Raw genomic sequence first — 21215 nt, 5'->3', positions numbered from 1 at the left:
GTGTACAGAGCAGTGTACAGAGCAGTGTACAGAGCAGTGTACAGAGCAGTGTACAGAGCAGTGTACAGAGCAGTGAACAGAGCAGTGTACAGAGCAGTGAACAGAGCAGTGAACAGAGCAGTGTACAGAGCAGTGTACAGAGCAGTGAACAGAGCAGTGAACAGAGCAGTGTACAGAGCAGTGTACAGAGCAGTGTACAGAGCAGTGTACAGAGCAGTGTACAGAGCAGTGTACAGAGCAGTGTACAGAGCAGTGTACAGAGCAGTGTACAGAGCAGTGTACAGAGCAGTGTACAGAGCAGTGTACAGAGCAGTGTACAGAGCAGTGTACAGAGCAGTGTACAGAGCAGTGTACAGAGCAGTGTACAGAGCAGTGTACAGAGCAGTGAACAGAGCAGTGTACAGAGCAGTGTACAGAGCAGTGTACAGAGCAGTGTACAGAGCAGTGTACAGAGCAGTGTACAGAGCAGTGTACAGAGCAGTGTACAGAGCAGTGAACAGAGCAGTGAACAGAGCAGTGTACAGAGCAGTGTACAGAGCAGTGTACAGAGCAGTGTACAGAGCAGTGAACAGGGCAGTGAACAGGGCAGTGAACAGGGCAGTGAACAGGGCAGTGAACAGGGCAGTGAACAGGGCAGTGAACAGGGCAGTGTACAGGGCAGTGTACAGAGCAGTGTACAGAGCAGTGTACAGAGCAGTGTACAGAGCAGTGTACAGAGCAGTGTACAGAGCAGTGTACAGAGCAGTGAACAGAGCAGTGTACAGAGCAGTGTACAGAGCAGTGTACAGAGCAGTGTACAGAGCAGTGTACAGAGCAGTGTACAGAGCAGTGAACAGAGCAGTGTACAGAGCAGTGTACAGAGCAGTGTACAGAGCAGTGTACAGAGCAGTGAACAGAGCAGTGTACAGAGCAGTGTACAGAGCAGTGAACAGAGCAGTGAACAGAGCAGTGTACAGAGCAGTGTACAGAGCAGTGTACAGAGCAGTGTACAGAGCAGTGTACAGAGCAGTGTACAGAGCAGTGTACAGAGCAGTGTACAGAGCAGTGAACAGAGCAGTGTACAGAGCAGTGTACAGAGCAGTGTACAGAGCAGTGTACAGAGCAGTGTACAGAGCAGTGTACAGAGCAGTGAACAGAGCAGTGTACAGAGCAGTGAACAGAGCAGTGTACAGAGCAGTGTACAGAGCAGTGTACAGAGCAGTGTACAGAGCAGTGAACAGAGCAGTGTACAGAGCAGTGAACAGAGCAGTGAACAGGGCAGTGAACAGGGCAGTGAACAGGGCAGTGAACAGGGCAGTGAACAGGGCAGTGAACAGGGCAGTGTACAGAGCAGTGTACAGAGCAGTGAACAGAGTCAGTTTGAGTCATCAGGCAAAAAAAGCCATCACTGAAGCCATCTGTTTCCTGCTTCGGCTGCAGGGGCAACATTAAAAAGAAAACGCTCAGAAGGAAACGCATTGCAAAGAACAGATTCTATGCATTCCTGTCATGCAGAATAAGGAATCATGTCAGCTCTATGCATTGCATTTCTATCTGAAATATTCACTGATGTTTTGGCCCATTGGGTCGTTATCACCGCGGAGACACACATCCTCAGACAGACTGAAGACAAGGTAGACAGGCGGCATGTTGTACATGCATTTCTGTTCACGTGTGCGTACACGGACTCCCTGTCAGACAAGGCTATGGGTCTGTGCAAGCTGCATTTCCAAATGTTGTGAGAGAGTGTGTGTGTCCATCTATCGCTGTTCTTCTTGACAGATCCAGGGGGTTTCTCCTGAGGCTGAGTCCTGGTGTTATAGGTGGTGTGTGTGTGTGTGTCCATCTATCGCTGTTCTTCTTGACAGATCCAGGGGGGTTTCTCCTGAGGCTGAGTCCTGGTGTTATAGGTGGTGTGTGTGTGTCTCCATCTCAGTTGTTCTTCTTGACAGGTCCTGGGGGGTTTCTCCTGAGGCTGAGTCCTGGCTTGCCGTTGACCCCTGACCCCTGGCTGACCCCAGGCTGCTGCAGGACCTTGTCCAGGGTGGTCTTCTTAATGGCTGCCGGGGAGATGCGCTCCTGGTCCGCTAGGAACTGCAGCTCCCTGAGGAGGAGGGGAGGAGGTAAGTCAGCATGTCTGTGTGTGTCTGGTTTCAGGTGTGTGTGTGTGTCCCCTCACCGTGTCCTGATACAAGAAGCCTCCACGGCGTTGATGAGCAGACTGCGGAATCCACCACTCTCCATCACGTGCAGGGCGTGGATGGTGGCTCCCCCAGGGGAACACACGTTGTCCTTCAGCTGGCCAGGGTGCAGCTCAGAGTCCAACAACATCTTAGCTGCTCCCTGTGGGTGAAGGAGGAGAGACAGACAGAGGGAGGGAGTCACCATCAGTCAACCACAAAACCAGCAAGAGCATCATATTGACTCCGTTTAGATTTTAGAATTAAAATGAGAGCTGGGGGGGGGGGACAAAAACAGTTCAAAGGTCATCCTTATTTACAATCTGGGGTTAGCCCGGGACTAAGCGAGTGTTCACACATTGTAAAGTGGGATAGCATCCACCTTAGCACAAGCTAGCTGCCCTGCTCCAGAGTAGCGTTAGCTCAGACAGCGCACACTAGCCCCAGAAACACCGTGCATAAATTGCCAGTGAGTGTGAATCCGGGTCAAGAACATCGTCTAGAATGTTCACTGTCCAATCACAATCCCTTAATGTACATGTAAAGAAACGCATCACAAGCATGTTACATTGAGGACTATTCCATCTGAGGACAAAACACTTTCATCCGGGCAAAAACATTGGTTGCTATGCCTAACAGAAATGGTTGCTATGTAGCAGGCTGGCTAACGTCTTCTTACTCAGCCAACTAAATAAAGCTAAAAACTCTACAGCTGGAAGGGCAGCAAACTCTCCATTTTCGTTTATTTCATAGATTTAATATTGACATTTACTGTAATTGGATATATCCATGATAATATTATTATTGTTGCATGATTTCGCCGGGATCAGAAAAGTTGCCGTCTCGTTCGTGCACAGCATCGTCTTTACAGAGGTGAGATGTAATTTCATAAGTGAAAAATGATTTGAGGTCAGGCAGAGACAGCAAGGTTTATACAAACTAGTACTGTTGGAAATCAAATGCTAGTCTAGAATTAATGTGAAATAATGTGTTAATAAACGTCGTATTGCTCATAACATTGGACGTGTGTCAGATGTGTTGGTTGCATGGTGTTTGTCCATTTAGTTCAGGCCTGAGGAATACAAGTGACTCCGTAGCCCAAGACTAAAACTTAGTCCAGAGTTAGCAAATGCTTGAGTGAACACAGGTTAATTAAGCTACCCCAGGACCAATCTAGCCTGGGGCTAAGAACAATGCAGTGTGACAATGTTTTAAATGTGTTTTATACAGGCAACAAAGTGAAATTCCAACGCTAAAAAATGTCATGTTGAATTCAGAGAAACGGTCCTCCATTCTACTACTGTTACTCTGGTCTGTCTGGTGTAACGATGGGCTGTAATGATATGTGACAGCGTGACGACGCGCGACAGCGTGACGATGGGCTGTAATGATGTGTGACAGTGTAATGATGTGTGACAGTGTAATGATGTGTGACAGTGTAATGATGTGTGACAGTGTGATGACGTGTGACAGTGTGATGACGTGTGACGTGTGACAGTGTAACGACGTGTGACAGTGTAACGACGTGTGACAGTGTAACGACGTGTGACAGTGTAACGACGTGTGACAGTGTAACGACGTGTGACAGTGTAACGACGTGTGACAGTGTAACGACGTGTGACAGTGTAACGACGTGTGACAGTGTAACGACGTGTGACAGTGTAACGGCGTGTGACAGTGTAACGGCGTGTGACAGTGTAACGGCGTGTGACAGTGTAACGGCGTGTGACAGTGTAACGGCGTGTGACGGCGTGTGACAGTGTGACGACGTGTGACAGTGTGACGACGTGTGACAGTGTGACGACGTGTGACAGTGTGACGACGTGTGACAGTGTGACGACGTGTGACAGTGTGACGACGTGTGACAGTGTGACGACGTGTGACAGTGTGACGACGTGTGACAGTGTGACGGCGTGTGACAGTGTAACGGCGTGTGACAGTGTAATGACGTGTGACAGTGTAATGACGTGTGACAGTGTAATGGCGTGTGACAGTGTAATGACGTGTGACAGTGTAATGACGTGTGACAGTGTAATGACGTGTGACAGTGTAATGACGTGTGACAGTGTAATGGCGTGTGACAGTGTAATGACGTGTGACAGTGTAATGGCGTGTGACAGTGTAATGACGTGTGACAGTGTAATGACGTGTGACAGTGTAATGACGTGTGACAGTGTAATGACGTGTGACAGTGTAGTGACGTGTGACAGTGTAATGACGTGTGACAGTGTAATGACGTGTGACAGTGTAATGACGTGTGACAGTGTAATGACGTGTGACAGTGTGATGCTATGTTACAGTGTGATACTATGATGTTACTGACCAGTAGTGCCTGAGCTCCCAGTCTGACCGCTAGTCTCCTGGGTAGACCCATCTTCACCCCTCCATCGGCGAGGGCATCCAGAGCTGTGAACGCCTGTCATCACACACACAACCACTTCTTTATTTAGGCCAGAAATCACTCACTGAGGTAAATACATTGTGAGTGGGTTCTTAGCAGTGTGTAATGTGTATGGAGGAAGGTGGCCAGGCCCCTCTACCCCTCTATGATAGGTCAGTGACTCACGTAGGCATGGCCAGGCCCCTCTACCCCTCTATGATAGGTCAGTGACTCACGTAGGCATGGCCAGGCCCCTCTACCCCTCTATGATAGGTCAGTGACTCACGTAGGCATGGCCAGGCCCCTCTACCCCTCTATGATAGGTCAGTGACTCACGTAGGCATGGCCAGGCCCCTCTACCCCTCTATGATAGGTCAGTGACTCACGTAGGCATGGCCAGGCCCCTCTACCCCTCTATGATAGGTCAGTGACTCACGTAGGCATGGCCAGGCCCCTCTACCCCTCTATGATAGGTCAGTGACTCACGTAGGCATGGCCAGGCCCCTCTACCCCTCTATGATAGGTCAGTGACTCACGTAGGCATGGCCAGGCCCCTCTATGATAGGTCAGTGACTCACGTAGGCATGGCCAGGCCCCTCTACCCCTCTATGATAGGTCAGTGACTCACGTAGGCATGGCCAGGCCCCTCTACCCCTCTATGATAGGTCTGTGACTCACGTAGGCATGGCCAGGCCCCTCTATGATAGGTCAGTGACTCACATGGCCAGGCCCCTCTACCCCTCTATGATAGGTCAGTGACTCACGTAGACATGGCCAGGCCCCTCTACCCCTCTATGATAGGTCAGTGACTCACATAGGCATGGCCAGGCCCCTCTATGATAGGTCAGTGACTCACGTAGGCATGGCCAGGCCCCTCTATGATAGGTCAGTGACTCACGTAGGCATGGCCAGGCCCCTCTATGATAGGTCAGTGACTCACGTAGGCATGGCCAGGCCCCTCTATGATAGGTCAGTGACTCACGTAGGCATGGCCAGGCCCCTCTATGATAGGTCAGTGACTCACGTAGGCATGGCCAGGCCCCTCTACCCCTCTATGATAGGTCAGTGACTCACGTAGGCATGGCCAGGCCCTCTACCCCTCTATGATAGGTCAGTGACTCACGTAGGCATGGCCAGGCCCCTCTACCCCTCTATGATAGGTCAGTGACTCACGTAGGCATGGCCAGGCCCCTCTATGATAGGTCAGTGACTCACATGGCCAGGCCCCTCTACCCCTCTATGATAGGTCAGTGACTCACGTAGGCATGGCCAGGCCCCTCTACCCCTCTATGATAGGTCAGTGACTCACGTAGGCATGGCCAGGCCCCTCTATGATAGGTCAGTGACTCACGTAGGCATGGCCAGGCCCCTCTATGATAGGTCAGTGACTCACGTAGGCATGGCCAGGCCCCTCTACCCCTCTATGATAGGTCAGTGACTCACGTAGGCATGGCCAGGCCCTCTACCCCTCTATGATAGGTCAGTGACTCACGTAGGCATGGCCAGGCCCTCTACCCCTCTATGATAGGTCAGTGACTCACGTAGGCATGGCCAGGCCCCTCTACCCCTCTATGATAGGTCAGTGACTCACGTAGGCATGGCCAGGCCCCTCTATGATAGGTCAGTGACTCACGTAGGCATGGCCAGGCCCCTCTACCCCTCTATGATAGGTCTGTGACTCACGTAGGCATGGCCAGGCCCCTCTATGATAGGTCAGTGACTCACATGGCCAGGCCCCTCTATGATAGGTCAGTGACTCACGTAGGCATGGCCAGGCCCCTCTACCCCTCTATGATAGGTCAGTGACTCACGTAGGCATGGCCAGGCCCCCCAGTGACTACCCCTCTATGATAGGTCAGTGACTCACGTAGGCATGGCCAGGCCCCTCTACCCCTCTATGATAGGTCAGTGACTCACGTAGGCATGGCCAGGCCCCTCTACCCCTCTATGATAGGTCAGTGACTCACGTAGGCATGGCCAGGCCCCTCTACCCCTCTATGATAGGTCAGTGACTCACGTAGGCATGGCCAGGCCCCTCTACCCCTCTATGATAGGTCAGTGACTCACGTAGGCATGGCCAGGCCCCTCTACCCCTCTATGATAGGTCAGTGACTCACGTAGGCATGGCCAGGCCCCTCTACCCCTCTATGATAGATCAGTGACTCACGTAGACATGGCCAGGCCCCTCTACCCCTCTATGATAGGTCAGTGACTCACGTAGGCATGGCCAGGCCCCTCTACCCCTCTATGATAGGTCAGTGACTCACGTAGGCATGGCCAGGCCCCTCTATGATAGGTCAGTGACTCACGTAGGCACGGCCAGGCCCCTCTATGATAGGTCAGTGACTCACGTAGGCACGGCCAGGCCCCTCTATGATAGGTCAGTGACTCACATGGCCAGGCCCCTCTACCCCTCCATGATAGATCAGTGACTCACGTAGGCATGGCCAGGCCCCTCTACCCCTCTGTGATAGGTCAGTGACTCACGTAGGCACGGCCAGGCCCCTCTATGATAGGTCAGTGACTCACATGGCCAGGCCCCTCTACCCCTCCATGATAGATCAGTGACTCACGTAGGCATGGCCAGGCCCCTCTACCCCTCTGTGATAGGTCAGTGACTCACGTAGGCGGGGCCGCTGCCACTGAGGCCGGTGACTGCATCGATAAGGTCCTCCTCCACCTCTGTACAGAACCCAACACTGGCCATCAGCTGTTCCAACAACTTACCATCCTCCACCTGGGGGGGGGATGGGGAAAGCGAGAACGGTATTAAGATAAGAGATGGAGATTTTACCCTTATTTCACTGTAGAATTTTTTTTCCCCCCAACGGAAACAGGTTCACCCGGTTTTCTTCTGTTTGGTGCCTAGTGAATGTGTACCTCAGAATGTGCCTAGTGAATGCGTACCTCAGAATGTGCCTAGCGAGTGCGTACCTCAGAATGTGCCTAGCGTGTGCGTACCTCAGAATGTGCCTAGCGTGTGCGTACCTCAGAATGTGCCTAGCGTGTGCGTACCTCAGAATGTGCCTAGCGTGTGCGTACCTCAGAGTGTGCGTACCTCAGAGTGTGCGTACCTCAGAGTGTGCGTACCTCAGAGTGTGCGTGTGCGTACCTCAGAGTGTGCGTGTGCGTACCTCAGAGTGTGCGTGTGCGTACCTCAGAGTGTGCGTGTGCGTACCTCAGAGTGTGCGTGTGCGTACCTCAGAGTGTGCGTGTGCGTACCTCAGAGTGTGCGTGTGCGTACCTCAGAATGTGCGTGTGCGTACCTCAGAATGTGCGTGTGCGTACCTCAGAATGTGCGTGTGCGTACCTCAGAATGTGCGTGTGCGTACCTCAGAATGTGCGTGTGCGTACCTCAGAATGTGCGTGTGCGTACCTCAGAATGTGCGTGTGCGTACCTCAGAATGTGCGTGTGCGTACCTCAGAATGTGCGTGTGCGTACCTCAGAATGTGCCTAGTGAATGTGTGTGTGTGTGTGTACCTCAGCATGTGTTCCTGTAGCGTAGACTGTAGCTCCCTCTCTCACCACGACGGGGGTGTTGGTCATACACCTCATCACCTTGGGGAACGGACGGTACTGAAGCAGCTTCTGGGGGAGAAAAGGGAGAGAGGAGAGAGATGGGTGAGTGAAGGGGAGAGAGAGAGAGATGGGTGAGTGAAGGGGAGAGAGAGAGAGATGGGTGAGTGAAGGGGAGAGAGAGAGAGATGGGTGAGTGAAGGGGAGAGAGAGAGAGATGGGTGAGTGAAGGGGAGAGAGATGGGTGAGTGAAGGGGAGAGAGATGGGTGAGTGAAGGGGAGAGATGGGAAGTGAAGGGAGAGAGATGGGTGAGTGAAGGGGAGAGAGATGGGTGAGTGAAGGGGAGAGAGATGGGTGAGTGAAGGGGAGAGAGGTAAAGAGAGAAACACTTGTAAGATTTGTCAAGATCAATTATTTGACAAGAGAACATGTGTGAGTGGATGGATGGGGGAGGTCAGACTGAGGATGATAATATTGGTTAGAGGTGTTACCGGAGGGAGCCTCCTGCTACATGCAGGAGGTACCGGAGGGAGCCTCATACTACACGGAGGAGGTACCGGAGGGAGCCTCATACTACACACAGGTGGTACCGGAGGGAGCCTCATACTACACACAGGTGGTACCAGAGGGAGCCTCCTACTAAACGGAGGTGGTACCAGAGGGAGCCTCCTACTACACGGAGGAGGTCCCGGAGGGAGCCTCCTACTAAACGGAGGAGGTACAGGAAGGAGACATCTAAATGGAGGACACGGAGGGAGCCTCCTACTAAACGGAGGTGGTACAGGAAGGAGACATCTAAATGGAGGAGGTACCGGAGGGAGCCTCCTACTAAACGGAGGAGGTACCGGAGGGAGCCTCCTACTAAACGGAGGAGGTACCGGAGGGAGCCTCCTACTACACGGAGGAGGTACCGGAGGGAGCCTCCTACTACACGGAGGAGGTACCGGAGGGAGCCTCCTACTACACGGAGGAGGTACAGGAAGGAGACATCTAAATGGAGGACACGGAGGGAGCCTCCTACTAAACGGAGGTGGTACAGGAAGGAGACATCTAAATGGAGGAGGTACCGGAGGGAGCCTCCTACTAAACGGAGGAGGTACCGGAGGGAGCCTCCTACTACACGGAGGAGGTACCGGAGGGAGCCTCCTACTACACGGAGGAGGTACAGGAAGGAGACATCTAAATGGAGGACACGGAGGGAGCCTCCTACTAAACGGAGGTGGTACAGGAAGGAGACATCTAAATGGAGGAGGTACCGGAGGGAGCCTCCTACTACACGGAGGAGGTCCCGGAGGGAGCCTCCTACTACACGGAGGAGGTCCCGGAGGGAGCCTCCTACTACACGGAGGAGGTCCCGGAGGGAGCCTCCTACTACACGGAGGAGGTCCCGGAGGGAGCCTCCTACTAAACTCCTACTACACGGAGGAGGTCCCGGAGGGAGCCTCCTACTACACGGAGGAGGTCCCGGAGGGAGCCGGAGGGAGCCTCCTACTACACGGAGGAGGTCCCGGAGGGAGCCTCCTACTACACGGAGGAGGTCCCGGAGGGAGCCTCCTACTACACGGAGGAGGTCCCGGAGGGAGCCTCCCTACTACACGGAGGAGGTACCGGAGGGAGCCTCCTACTACACGGAGGTGGTACCGGAGGGAGCCTCCTACTACACGGAGGTGGTACCGGAGGGAGCCTCCTACTACACGGAGGAGGTACCGGAGGGAGCCTCCTACTAAACGGAGGAGGGAGTACCCGGAGGGAGCCTCCTCACTACTAAACGGAGGAGGTCCCGGAGGGAGCCTCCTACTAAACAGAGGAGGTCCCGGAGGGAGCCTCCTACTAAACGGAGGCGGTACAGGAAGGAGACATCTAAATGGAGGAGGTACAGGAAGGAGACATCTAAATGGAGGACACGGAGGGAGCCTCCTACTACACGGAGGTGGTACCGGAGGGAGCCTCCTACTACACGGAGGTGGTACCGGAGGGAGCCTCCTACTACACGGAGGTGGTACCGGAGGGAGCCTCCTACTACACGGAGGTGGTACCGGAGGGAGCCTCCTACTACACGGAGGTGGTACCGGAGGGAGCCTCCTACTACACGGAGGTGGTACCGGAGGGAGCCTCCTACTACACGGAGGTGGTACCGGAGGGAGCCTCCTACTACACGGAGGTGGTACCGGAGGGAGCCTCCTACTACACGGAGGTGGTACCGGAGGGAGCCTCCTACTACACGGAGGTGGTACCGGAGGGAGCCTCCTACTACACGGAGGTGGTACCGGAGGGAGCCTCCTACTACACGGAGGTGGTACCGGAGGGAGCCTCCTACTAAACGGAGGAGGTACCGGAAGGAGACATCTAAATGGAGGAGACAGGGCCCTGTTATGTAAATACCAACAAAAGGTGACAAGGACAGTGTCATAAAAGGAGATTATCGGAGGAATTCTTGGGTCCTGGCATCACTGGTGTTTAAAAGAGACACCTGGTCCATTGACCGTTCTTTAGGTTCTTCAATATTGGGCCAGTTACCGAATGGTTGCTAGTTCAAATCCAAGAGCCAATGAGAATAATATTAACAACAACAACAACTCTGTCCATGTGCCCTTGAGCAAGGCACTTAATCCTAATTTTCTTCATGGGCGCAGTACTACTATGGCTGACCCTGTAAAACAAAACATTTCACTATACCCATGTGACCATAAAACATTGCATTATGTTTTCCTCTGACATGGAGGACAGAACTAAATAGGCACTACCTCACAAGACTATTTTTCAATTGATCCATGGACTCTACCAGACCGGTCCAGGACAGGTTCTGCCCTTCTCTATAGAGCTGATGGTGACTCCACCAGACCGGTCCAGGACAGGTTTTGCCCTTCTCTATAGAGCTGATGGTGACTCCACCAGACCGGTCCAGGACAGGTTCTGACCTTCTCTATAGAGCTGATGGTGATTCCACCAGACCGGTCCAGGACAGGTTCTGCCCTTCTCTATAGAGCTGATGGTGATTCCACCAGACCGGTCCAGGACAGGTTCCGCCCTTCTCTATAGAGCTGATGGTGACTCCACCAGACCGGTCCAGGACAGGTTATGCCCTTCTCTATGGAGCTGATGATGACTCTACCAGACCGGTCCAGGACAGGTTCTGACCTTCTCTATAGAGCTGATGGTGACTCTACCAGACCGGTCCAGGACAGGTTCCGCCCTTCTCTATAGAGCTGATGGTGACTCCACCAGACCGGTCCAGGACAGGTTCTGACCTTCTCTATAGAGCTGATGGTGACTCCACCAGACCGGTCCAGGACAGGTTCTGACCTTCTCTGTGTGTCCATGCAAGTGTGTGTTTTCTGACCTTCTCTATAGAACTGATGGTGACTCCTGCAGCACAGGACACTATAAGGTGTCTGTCCTCTATGTCTGGTCCAATCTCATCCAGCACAAAGGGGATGATGTGGGGTTTGACTGCCAGGAACAGGACATCGCTCTTGTTCACCACCTCCTTGTTACTGGTGGTGAGGATAGCACCCATTTTCTAGAGGAGGAGGGAGAGACAGAAAGACAGGAAGACAGAGGGAGAAACAGGTTAAGAATGAATATGCAAGGCCTTCTAGGATGTGTACACACACAATGCAGAGCCCTCATACAAACGTTGAAGCATTACCTACCTATACACTCAGACACAGACAGACACCCTCAAGGCCACGTAAACACCCCCACAGGCCACGCAAACACACCGACCCCCACCAGGCCACGCAAACACCCCCTCCAGGCCACGCAAACACCCCCTCCAGGCCACGCAAACACCCCCTCCAGGCCACGCAAACACCCCCTCCAGGCCACGCAAACACCCCCTCCAGGCCACGCAAACACCCCCTCCAGGCCACGCAAACACCCTCCAGGCCACGCAAACACCCCCTCCAGGCCACGCAAACACGCAAACCCCCTCCAGGCCACGCAAACACCCCCACCCCCTCCAGGGGCATGCAAACACCCCCTCCAGGCCACGCAAACACCCCCACCCCCTCCAGGGCCACGCAAACACATCAGCTGACCACCTGTTACGCGAGTGCAGGGTAAAAAGGACCTTGTGGCCATGGTAAGTTGCTAGCTAGCTTTAAACTTAACTTATGAAAAAACAGTCAATCACTAGTTAAATAAAGGTAAAAAAAAAAAAATAACTAGGCAAGTTTTGTTCAGGGGCAGAACGACAGAACAGCTCGGGAATTCATTCTTGCAACCTTTCGGTTACTAGTCCAAAGCTCTAACCACTAGGCTACCCGCCTCTAACCGCTAGGCTACCTGCCGCCCCAGGTAGCCTAGCCTTGATGATATTACTACGTTAACTAGCTTGTCCTGTGTTGCATATAATCAATGTGGTGCCTGTTAAATTTATCGTCAGATCACAGTCTACTTCAACTTTACCAAACGGGTGACGATTTAACAAAAGAGCATTCGCAAACCAACCACAATCGTTGCACGAACGTACCTAACCATAAACATCAATGCCTTTCTTAAAATCAATACACAGAAGAATATTTTTTAAAACCTGCATATTTAGTTAAAATAAATGCATTTTAGCAGGCAATATTAACTAGGGAAATTGTGTCACTTCTCTTGCGTTCAGTGCAAGCAGAGTCAGGGTATATGCAGCAGTTTGGGCCGCCTGGCTGTTGCAAAACAGAATTTTACACAATTATGACACAACATTGAAGGTTGCTGTTACATTGCACAATATTTAGACTTATGGATGCCACCCGTTAGATAAAATACAGAATGGTTCCGTATTTGACCATATTAATGATCAAAGGCTGTGTGTTCATTAGAATTAAGTCCATGATTTGATATTTGATAGAGCAGTCTGACTGAGCGGTGGTAGGCAGCAGCAGGCTCGTAAGCATTCATTCAAACAGCACTTTACTGCGTTTGCCAGCAGCTCTTAGCAATGCTTGATGCACAGCGCTGTTTATGACTTCAAGCCTATTCATTCCTGAGATGAGACTGGCAATACTAAAGTGCCTATTAGAACATCCAATAGTCAAAGGTATATGAAATACAAATGGTAGAGAGAAACAGTTGACGCGTCATAATTCCTATAATAAATACAACCTAAAACTTCTTAACTGGGAATATTGAACCACCAGGTTTCATATGTTCTCATGTTCTGAGCAAGGAGCTTAAACGTTGGCTTTTTTTTACATTGGCACATATTGCACTTTTACTTTCTTCTCCGACACTGTTTTTGCATTATTTAAACCATATTGAACATGTTTCATTATTTATTTGAGACTAAATATAGTTTATTTATGTATTATATTAAGCTAAAATAAAAGGGTTCATTCAGTATTGTTGTAATTGTCATTATTACAAACACACACATAAAATATATATTTTTGATTTAAATCGGCAGGTTAATCGGTATCGGCTTTTTTGGCGGGCCAATAAATCGTATCGGCGTTGAAAAATCATAATTGGTTGACCTCTAATCCACACCTTCCAGGCCACGTAAACACATCCACACCTTCCAGGCAAGGCAATTTAAACACACATACACAACACACACTTCCACAGGCCTGTCCCTCTCTCGCACACAAACAGAACAAACACACATCCCTGCCTCTTACCCTCAGGCCAGCAACAGTAGGCAGATCAGTATCTGGAGAACTGGCTATGATTCTCTGAGTAGCTATTACACCTGGGGGAGAGAGAGAGAGACAGAGGATGGGCACAGAAAGGATTAAAGAGAGAGGTGAGGTCAGGGCACAACAGATTTGCGTCACTGGAACTGCAACTGATAACAGCTACTGTTTGTTGACATTTCAGGGCCCAGTCTTGTGTACACGAGCAGTCAGAGTGACCTGCCCAGACAGATTTTAGAAAATGGGTCACGGCCTGTTGGTCATCATAACCGGTTGGTGGTTTCTTACCCGCAGATGTGAACCCTTTCACCAGCGCGTGAGCCAGCTGGCCGGCTCCGATGAATCCTACACTCATCTTTCCGGTGAAGTGGCTTGTCCTGCAAAGCCCAGATCTTACAGTCAGCACAAAAACAGTCAGCACAATAACTTTAGCTAAACAGTTACACGCACAAAAAGCTTACCGCTCTCAAGTTATGTGCACAAATTTCTTTACATCCCTGTTAGTGAGCATTTCTGCTTTGCCAAGATAATCCATCCACCTGACAGGTGTGGCATATCAAGAAGCTGATTAAACCGCATGATCATTACACAGGTGCACCTTGTGCCAGGGACAACAAAAGGCCACTCTTAAGACTGTGCAGTTTTGCCACAGATCTCAAGTTGAGGGAGTGTGCAATAGGCATACTGAATAAAGGAATGTCCACCAGAGCTGTTGCCAGATCATTTAATGTTTATTTCTCTACCATAAGCTGCCTCCGTCATTTTAGAGAATTTGGCAGTATGTTCAACCAGCCTCACAACCGCAGACTACGTGTATGGAGTCATGTGTGCGAGCGGTTTTCTGAGGTCAACGTTGTATACAGAGTGCCCCATGGTGGCGGTGTGGTTATAGTATGGGCCCGGAATAAACTATGGACAAAAAAACACAATTGCATTTTATCGATGGCAATTTGAATGCACCGAAATAACGTGACGAGATCCTGAGGCCCATTTCTTTTAAGGTATCAGTGACCAACAGACGCATATCTGCATTCCCATTCATCTGAAATACATAGATTCGGGCCTAATTAATTTATTCCAATTGACTGATTTCCTCAGATGAACTGTAAAATTGTTGTATGTTGCGTTTATATTTTTGTTCAGTATACTTCCGTTGGGAATATTTAGCATAACATTTAGTTAGGTAGGTTAACAGTAGGCAGCTTGCATGATCTCGTTTGAGGTTCAAGACATCAATCAGTACATTGTAATGCATAACTAGCCAGCTACAACCAGATAATTGTACACTTACTGTAGCTGTTTCGCAATCTGTATTCGTTCTTGCAGGAGCAAATATAACTAACAGGGCTTGTAACATTAGCAATGGCTATTTACAGTAACTTAGTGGTGCAGTAACGTTATTATTTTGGTCTTTGATGCTTTCCCACTAGCTAGCTTGTCTGACTGAGCAATAAATGAATTAATGAACAACAGAACATACATTGATAAAATTGTTCTTTGCAAAATAGCTACTCTTACCTTCTGTACGATTTTCAACCCCTTTGGCCGTTGGACAGACACACCGGTGCAGTTACCGTTATTTCACCGGTTTTGGAATGAAACAAAACACCACTTCGTTGTCAACGTGGCTTCCAATCTCTATGTGTTCCGGGTAGCCGTCATGACGCGCATGAGAATGGACCAATGAATGGCGACTCCTTACCAATCCGCGTAAAGATTAGGCTCGTTGATTCACTTATGGGCGGGGTTTGTGGTCTCCGGTGCCCAGTTGCATCATTTTCCAGAGTAATAAGTAAGTGGAGCCAAAATATAGGTCAAGTTCAATGCCATATGCACATTGTAGTAGTAGGTTAGTCAAGTTCAATGCCATATGCACATTGTAGTAGTAGGTTAGTCAAGTTCAATGCCATATGCACATTGTAGTAGTAGGTTAGTCAAGTTCAATGCCATATGCACATTGTAGAAGTAGGTTAGTCAAGTTCAATGCCATATGCACATTGTAGAAGTAGGTTAGTCAAGTTCAATGCCATATGCACATTGTAGAAGTGTCAAGTTCAAGCCATATGCACATTGTAGTAAGTTAGTCAAGTTCAATGCCATATGCACATTGTAGAAGTAGGTTATGTTTATTATGTACCAATATGTCAACCACTTAACTTCCAGTGCCACCATATATAACCTATAGTAAGTGTGGGACTGAATGAAATCAGTTGAAGGAGCTGTTGAGAAGAAGAGGGCTATGAGTGCACTGTGAATGTGTTATAAATGAATAAATATAGTAAAGTCGTTCAATGAGTTGGGGCCACCTCTCTTCTTCTTTTCTTCTTAATCTGCATTGATCTCAAAACCTGGACAGTCGGTGAAAACAATATGGTGGATGGGGACAGAAAGCTTTGTTAGACTGCTGAGACACTCTCATAGACGGAAGCTACATCTGTAGGACCATATGCAGCGACGCAAAAAGGAACTAGCACATTCCGTGCATAACAGACTCCCCAACCCAACTCTGTCACCTGAGCTTCCCCCCAGCAACCTCTCCCCTCTCCCCCTCAACCCAGGTCAACAGCTTGATGATCCCCGAGAACATTGCCCCCCCCCTTCCCCATCTTTTCCAAACTGCATACATTCAGACCATGTGTGGGTCTAGACTAGCCTGGTTTCCATTCTCTATTCAGCTATAACATTCCACTCCTGCCACCACCGGAGTAGCAATGAGATTAATGTCAGCTACAAAGACTGGTACCCAGACTAGAGCTAGACTCCTGACAGAGCGGATTATCCAGGAATCTAAGAGAAGCAGAATTCCCTGCCTGCCAGACATTCTCGGAATGCTGGACACTCTGAAGTTCCATGAAGGTGACTTAGTTCACAGGAATCATAGGACAGGAAATTCTCAAAAAGCCTGAAAAAGCCAAATATCACCAATCGACATAATTAACATAATATATTTCTTTTTTTTCCTGTCTGATCTGCTCTGCTCCCAAGATAACTCATCTGGCATTAATATGAGAAGAGACAGACATATCTGTCTATCATCAGACTCAGCTCTGTTTAATTTAAACTCTTTTACATTAGATTTTTTTTAAATAATCGGTGACAATATATATTTTTTTAAGGACTAAAACTTCTGTCTGAGGGGCCTCACTAAGAGCTTCACTAGGGGCCTCAATAGGGACCTCACTAAGAGCTTCACTAGGGATCTCACTAAGAGCTTCACTAGGGACCTCACTAGGAGCCTCACTAGGGACCTCACTAGGAGCCTCACTAGGGACCTCACTAAGAGCTTCACTAGGGATCTCACTAAGAGCTTCACTAGGAGTCTCACTAGGGACCTCACTAGGAGCCTCACTAGGGACCTCACTAGGAGCTTCACTAGGGACCTCACTAAGAGCTTCACTAGGGACCTCACTAGGAGCCTCACTAGGGACCTCACTAGGAGCCTCACTAGGGACCTCACTAAGAGCTTCACTAGGGATCTCACTAAGAGCTTCACTAGGAGTCTCACTAGGGACCTCACTAGGAGCCTCACTAGGGACCTCACTAGGAGCTTCACTAGGGACCTCACTAAGAGCTTCACTAGGAGCCTCACTAGGGACCTCACTAGGAGCCTCACTAGGGACCTCACTAAGAGCTTCACTAGGAGCCTCACTAGGGACCTCACTAGGAGCCTCACTAGGGACCTCACTAGGAGCTTCACTAGGGACCTCACTAGGGACCTCACTAGGGACCTCACTAGGAGCTTCACTAAAGACCTGACTAGACACAGAGGGGAGGGGAGGGGAGGGGAGGGGAGGGGAGGGGAGGGGAGGGGAGGGGAGGGGAGGGGAGGGGAGGGAGACCTGATGAGACACAGAGGGGAGGGGAGGGGAGGAGATCTGACGAGACACATAGGGGATTCTATTTCAATCAAAAGTTGAGGTCAAATCTAAGTTTTCCTAATTGATTTGAACAGAATTCCAAATCAAGAAACACACATCCACCATTTGCTAGTGAGACAGTAGAATATTAAAAGGGATATGTGATTGGCGGCTTTGAAGTTTTCCCTTCCTGGATCCCTGGGTACTTGCTGTCTGTCTGGGTAATTTGACGAAGACCCTTAAAATGAGACAACCACTGGCTCAACCACTGTGTGTCCCCACTTTAATGAGTGCTATGTCCCCTGTCTGTCTGAATACATTCATTAACAGTGTTCTGTCTTTCTTGTGTTCGTTCTAAAATGACTCCAAAGTCCCTTGTAGATAAAAACTGTGCTTCCATTTTTCCTAGTCAAGTGTGTTTGGGGCTCCAGATACCTGCAGGTAGAACCACATTCTGTTTTGCACTGTGCTGAACTGAACTCTGGAGCAGACCTGGGTTCAATTAGTATTTTAAATCTTTGCTCTCGCCTGCCTGGAGTGCCACATAGGTGGGGTTTACAGTGTTGTAAACTATTCTATTCGTCCATTATGCCAGGCAAGCTCAATCAAGCACAGATCAAGTATTTGAAATGATATCAAATAGTATTTGAACCCAGGCTTGGGACGGAGTGAGAAAAGAAGAATGCCCTGCAGTGGAATACCGTTCATACCAGCAGAAGCTATATATACACATCAGAATGCACGGCCAAGGGGGGTTCCGTTCCAACTATCCCAGCTGTTAGCCTCTCTGTCAGTTGTACAGGATGAGGATGAAGTCAGCTAGACCCTAGGTAGAGGTTCCCCTTGGGTACAGCGACCATATGAATCAAGCGTCTCAGAGTAGGAGTGTTGATCTAGGATCAGTTTAGCCTTTTAGATCACAATCATTTAGTTTATATGGACAAGGGGGACTTGATCCTAGATCAGCACTCAATGCCCATTCCCAAATCTACCCCTTGTCACTAGAATGGGGTCTGAAACCTGTGGCCCGGGGCCATTTTCGTCCCGACACCTGATTTATTGCGGTCCCACTGGTGGTGTCAAAACTAGCCTCTCTCTCTCTCAGAGTATTTGAATATATTTAATGGTGAGGAAATATAAATATTTTAGGGAGCCAAGAAGAGATTGTAGCTGGCAGAAACAACATCTGTGGCAAAATTAATGGTTCAAAATCACTGTGATCTCGAACACTCAAACATAGTTGTTTTCTCATTCCAACTAATCTTGAAAAGTGTCTGAATGAAAAACGTATTGATTTGTGCCTTCCAGGCCCCCCCCCCTCTCTCTCGCCCACTCTGTCTTTCTCTCTTCCCCCGCTCTCTCTCTCTCCTCTCACAAGTCAATTTAACACTGACTGCCTTGGCACTATCTATTCCCCTGCGTGAGTACTGAGGCGTGACAACACTCATTCGCTCTTTTTCTGAAAAAGAAATCCCCAGAGATTTATTAAAAATACCACAGACTGCCTGAATCAGTTTTGGTTTGCAGAGGGGAGAGGGGGCATCTAGGCGAGGCGTGGACCACACACACACACACACACACACACACACACACACACACACACACACACACACACACACACACACACACACACACACACACACACACACACACACACACACACACACACACACACACACACACACACACACACTGCTTGTCGGGTGTAGAGATACGCATAGCTAATAACACAGGCAGACAAGTTCACTCCAGGGCACACATCTGTCTCTCTCTCTCAGATGGAGGAACATAGAATGGAGAGAGAGCGATGGAGGGAGGAGAGGGCAGGAGGGCGCGCATAATGGAGAGAGAGAGGGAGGGAGGAGAGGGGGAGAAGAGGGCAGGAGGGAGCGCATAATGGAGAGAGAGATGGAGGGAGAGGGGGGAAGAGGGCAGGAGAGAGCGCAGAATGGAGAGAGAGAGAGAGAGATGGAGGGAGGGAGGAGAGGGGGAGAAGAGGGCAGGAGGGAGCGCAGAATGGAGAGAAAGAGATGGAGGGAGGAGAGGGGGAGGGAGGGAGGGCAGGAGAGCGCGCAGAATGGAGAGAGAGAGAGAGATGGAGGGAGGGAGAGGGGGGAGAGAGGGCAGGAGGAGCGCAGAATGGAGAGAGAGAGAGATGGAGGGAGAGAGGAGAGGGGGAGAAGAGGGCAGGAGGGAGCACATAATGAGAGAGAGAGATGGAGGGAGGGAGAGGGGGAGAGAGAGGGCAGGAGGGAGCGCAGAATGAGAGAGAGAGAGAGAGATGGAGGGAGGGAGGAGAGGGGGAGAAGAGGGCAGGAGGGAGCGCAGAATGGAGAGAAAGAGATGAAGGAGGGAGGAGAGGGGGAGGAGAGGGGGAGGAGAGGGCAGGAGAGAGCGCAGAATGGAGAGAGAGAGAGATGGAGGGAGGGAGGATTAGGGAGAAAAGAGGGCAGGAGGTTGTGTAATAATGGAGAGAGAGATGGAGGGAGGTCTTGGGCAATAGGATCCTTGGGAGTCCCTAGAATGGAAGAGAGAGATGGAGGGAGGGAGGAGAGGGAGAGAAGACAAGAGGGCAGGAGGGAGCGCAGAATGGAGAGAGAGAGAGAGATGGAGGGAGGGAGGAGAGGGGGAGAAGAGGGCACAAGCCACAAGATGTTCTGTGAAATGTAAATTTCTCAGTCTATGGTTCCTGTTCCACCGTAGGGCTATCTCTCTCCCTGCACGGGGAAATTACAAATGGTGGCCGCCGGATGAAAAACTACAACACAAAAGAGAGAGACAGCCAACAGGTTGTGTAATACTTGTCATTCAGAGCACAGCCATGTTAGAAAGGTCTTGTGCAATATGGTATCCTTGGGACGTCCCTACCCCCATTGAAGCTTTGGATAAAGCATCTGCTTGACATTTAAAATGGTTGAGGTAAAGGTTAAGAGTCGGGTTAGGGTTAGGGTTAGGGTTAGGGTTAGGGTTAGGGTAGGGGTTAAGGTTAGGGTTTAGGGTAGGGTTTAAGGTTAAGGTTAAGAGTAGGTTTAGGATTAGGGTTTGGTTAGGGTTAAGGTTAGGGTAAGGGTAGGGGGGTTAAGGTTAAGGTTAGGGTTAGGGTTTAGGGTAAGGGTTAAGGTTAAGGTTAAGGTTAGGGTTTAGGTTAAGGTTAAGGTTAAGGTTAGGGTTAGGGTTAAGGTTTAGGTTAAGGTTAAGGTTAAGTTTAAGGTTAGGGTTAGGGTAGGGTTTAAGGTTAAGGTTCGGGTTAGGGTTTACATTTACATTTAGGGTAGGGGTTAAGGTTAAGGTTAAGGTTAGGGTTAAGGTTTAGGGTAGGGGTTAAGGTTAAGGTTAGGGTAGGGGTTAAGGTTAGGTTAGGGTTTAGGGTAGGGGTTAAGGTTAAGGTTAGGTTAGGGTTAGGGTTTAAGGTCAAGGTTAGGGGTTTAGGGGGTAGGTTAGGGTTAAGGTTAAGGTTAAGGTTAGGGTTAGGGTTTAGGGTAGGGGTTAAGGTTAAGGTTAGGGTTAAGGTTAGGGTTAGGGTTTAGGGTAGGGGTTAAGGTTAAGGTTAAGGTTAAGGTTAGGGTTAGGGTTTAGGTTAGGGGTTAAGGTTCAGGTTAAGGTTAGGGTTAGGGTTAAGGTTTAGGGTTTGGGTTAAGGTTAAGGTTTAGGGTAGGGGTTTAGGGTAGGGGTTAAGG

At 49.9% G+C, this 21215-nt stretch overlaps 1 protein-coding gene across 1 annotated transcript; it reads right to left on the bottom strand.

The window, feature by feature from the left end:
• Positions 1-1234: 1234 nt before the first annotated feature.
• On the bottom strand, positions 1235-15332 carry LOC124019163 (pyrroline-5-carboxylate reductase 1, mitochondrial-like). Its single transcript, XM_046334554.1, has 10 exons — positions 15200-15332; positions 13970-14058; positions 13667-13737; positions 11398-11577; positions 8021-8128; positions 7163-7276; positions 4483-4575; positions 2159-2322; positions 1853-2083; positions 1235-1771 (listed from the first exon to the last, which is right to left on the bottom strand). Exons 2-9 carry the CDS (start codon positions 14034-14036, stop codon positions 1912-1914), a joined length of 969 nt encoding a protein of 322 aa, XP_046190510.1. The 5' UTR covers positions 14037-14058; positions 15200-15332; the 3' UTR covers positions 1235-1771; positions 1853-1911.
• Between the last annotated feature and the right edge of the window lie 5883 nt (positions 15333-21215).

Source organism: Oncorhynchus gorbuscha, unplaced genomic scaffold (genome assembly GCF_021184085.1).
Source record: "Oncorhynchus gorbuscha isolate QuinsamMale2020 ecotype Even-year unplaced genomic scaffold, OgorEven_v1.0 Un_scaffold_723, whole genome shotgun sequence".
Lineage (NCBI taxonomy): Eukaryota > Metazoa > Chordata > Actinopteri > Salmoniformes > Salmonidae > Oncorhynchus > Oncorhynchus gorbuscha.
The sequence above is the reverse complement of the archived record's forward strand: the minus strand, read 5'-3'. Positions and strand labels throughout refer to the sequence as shown.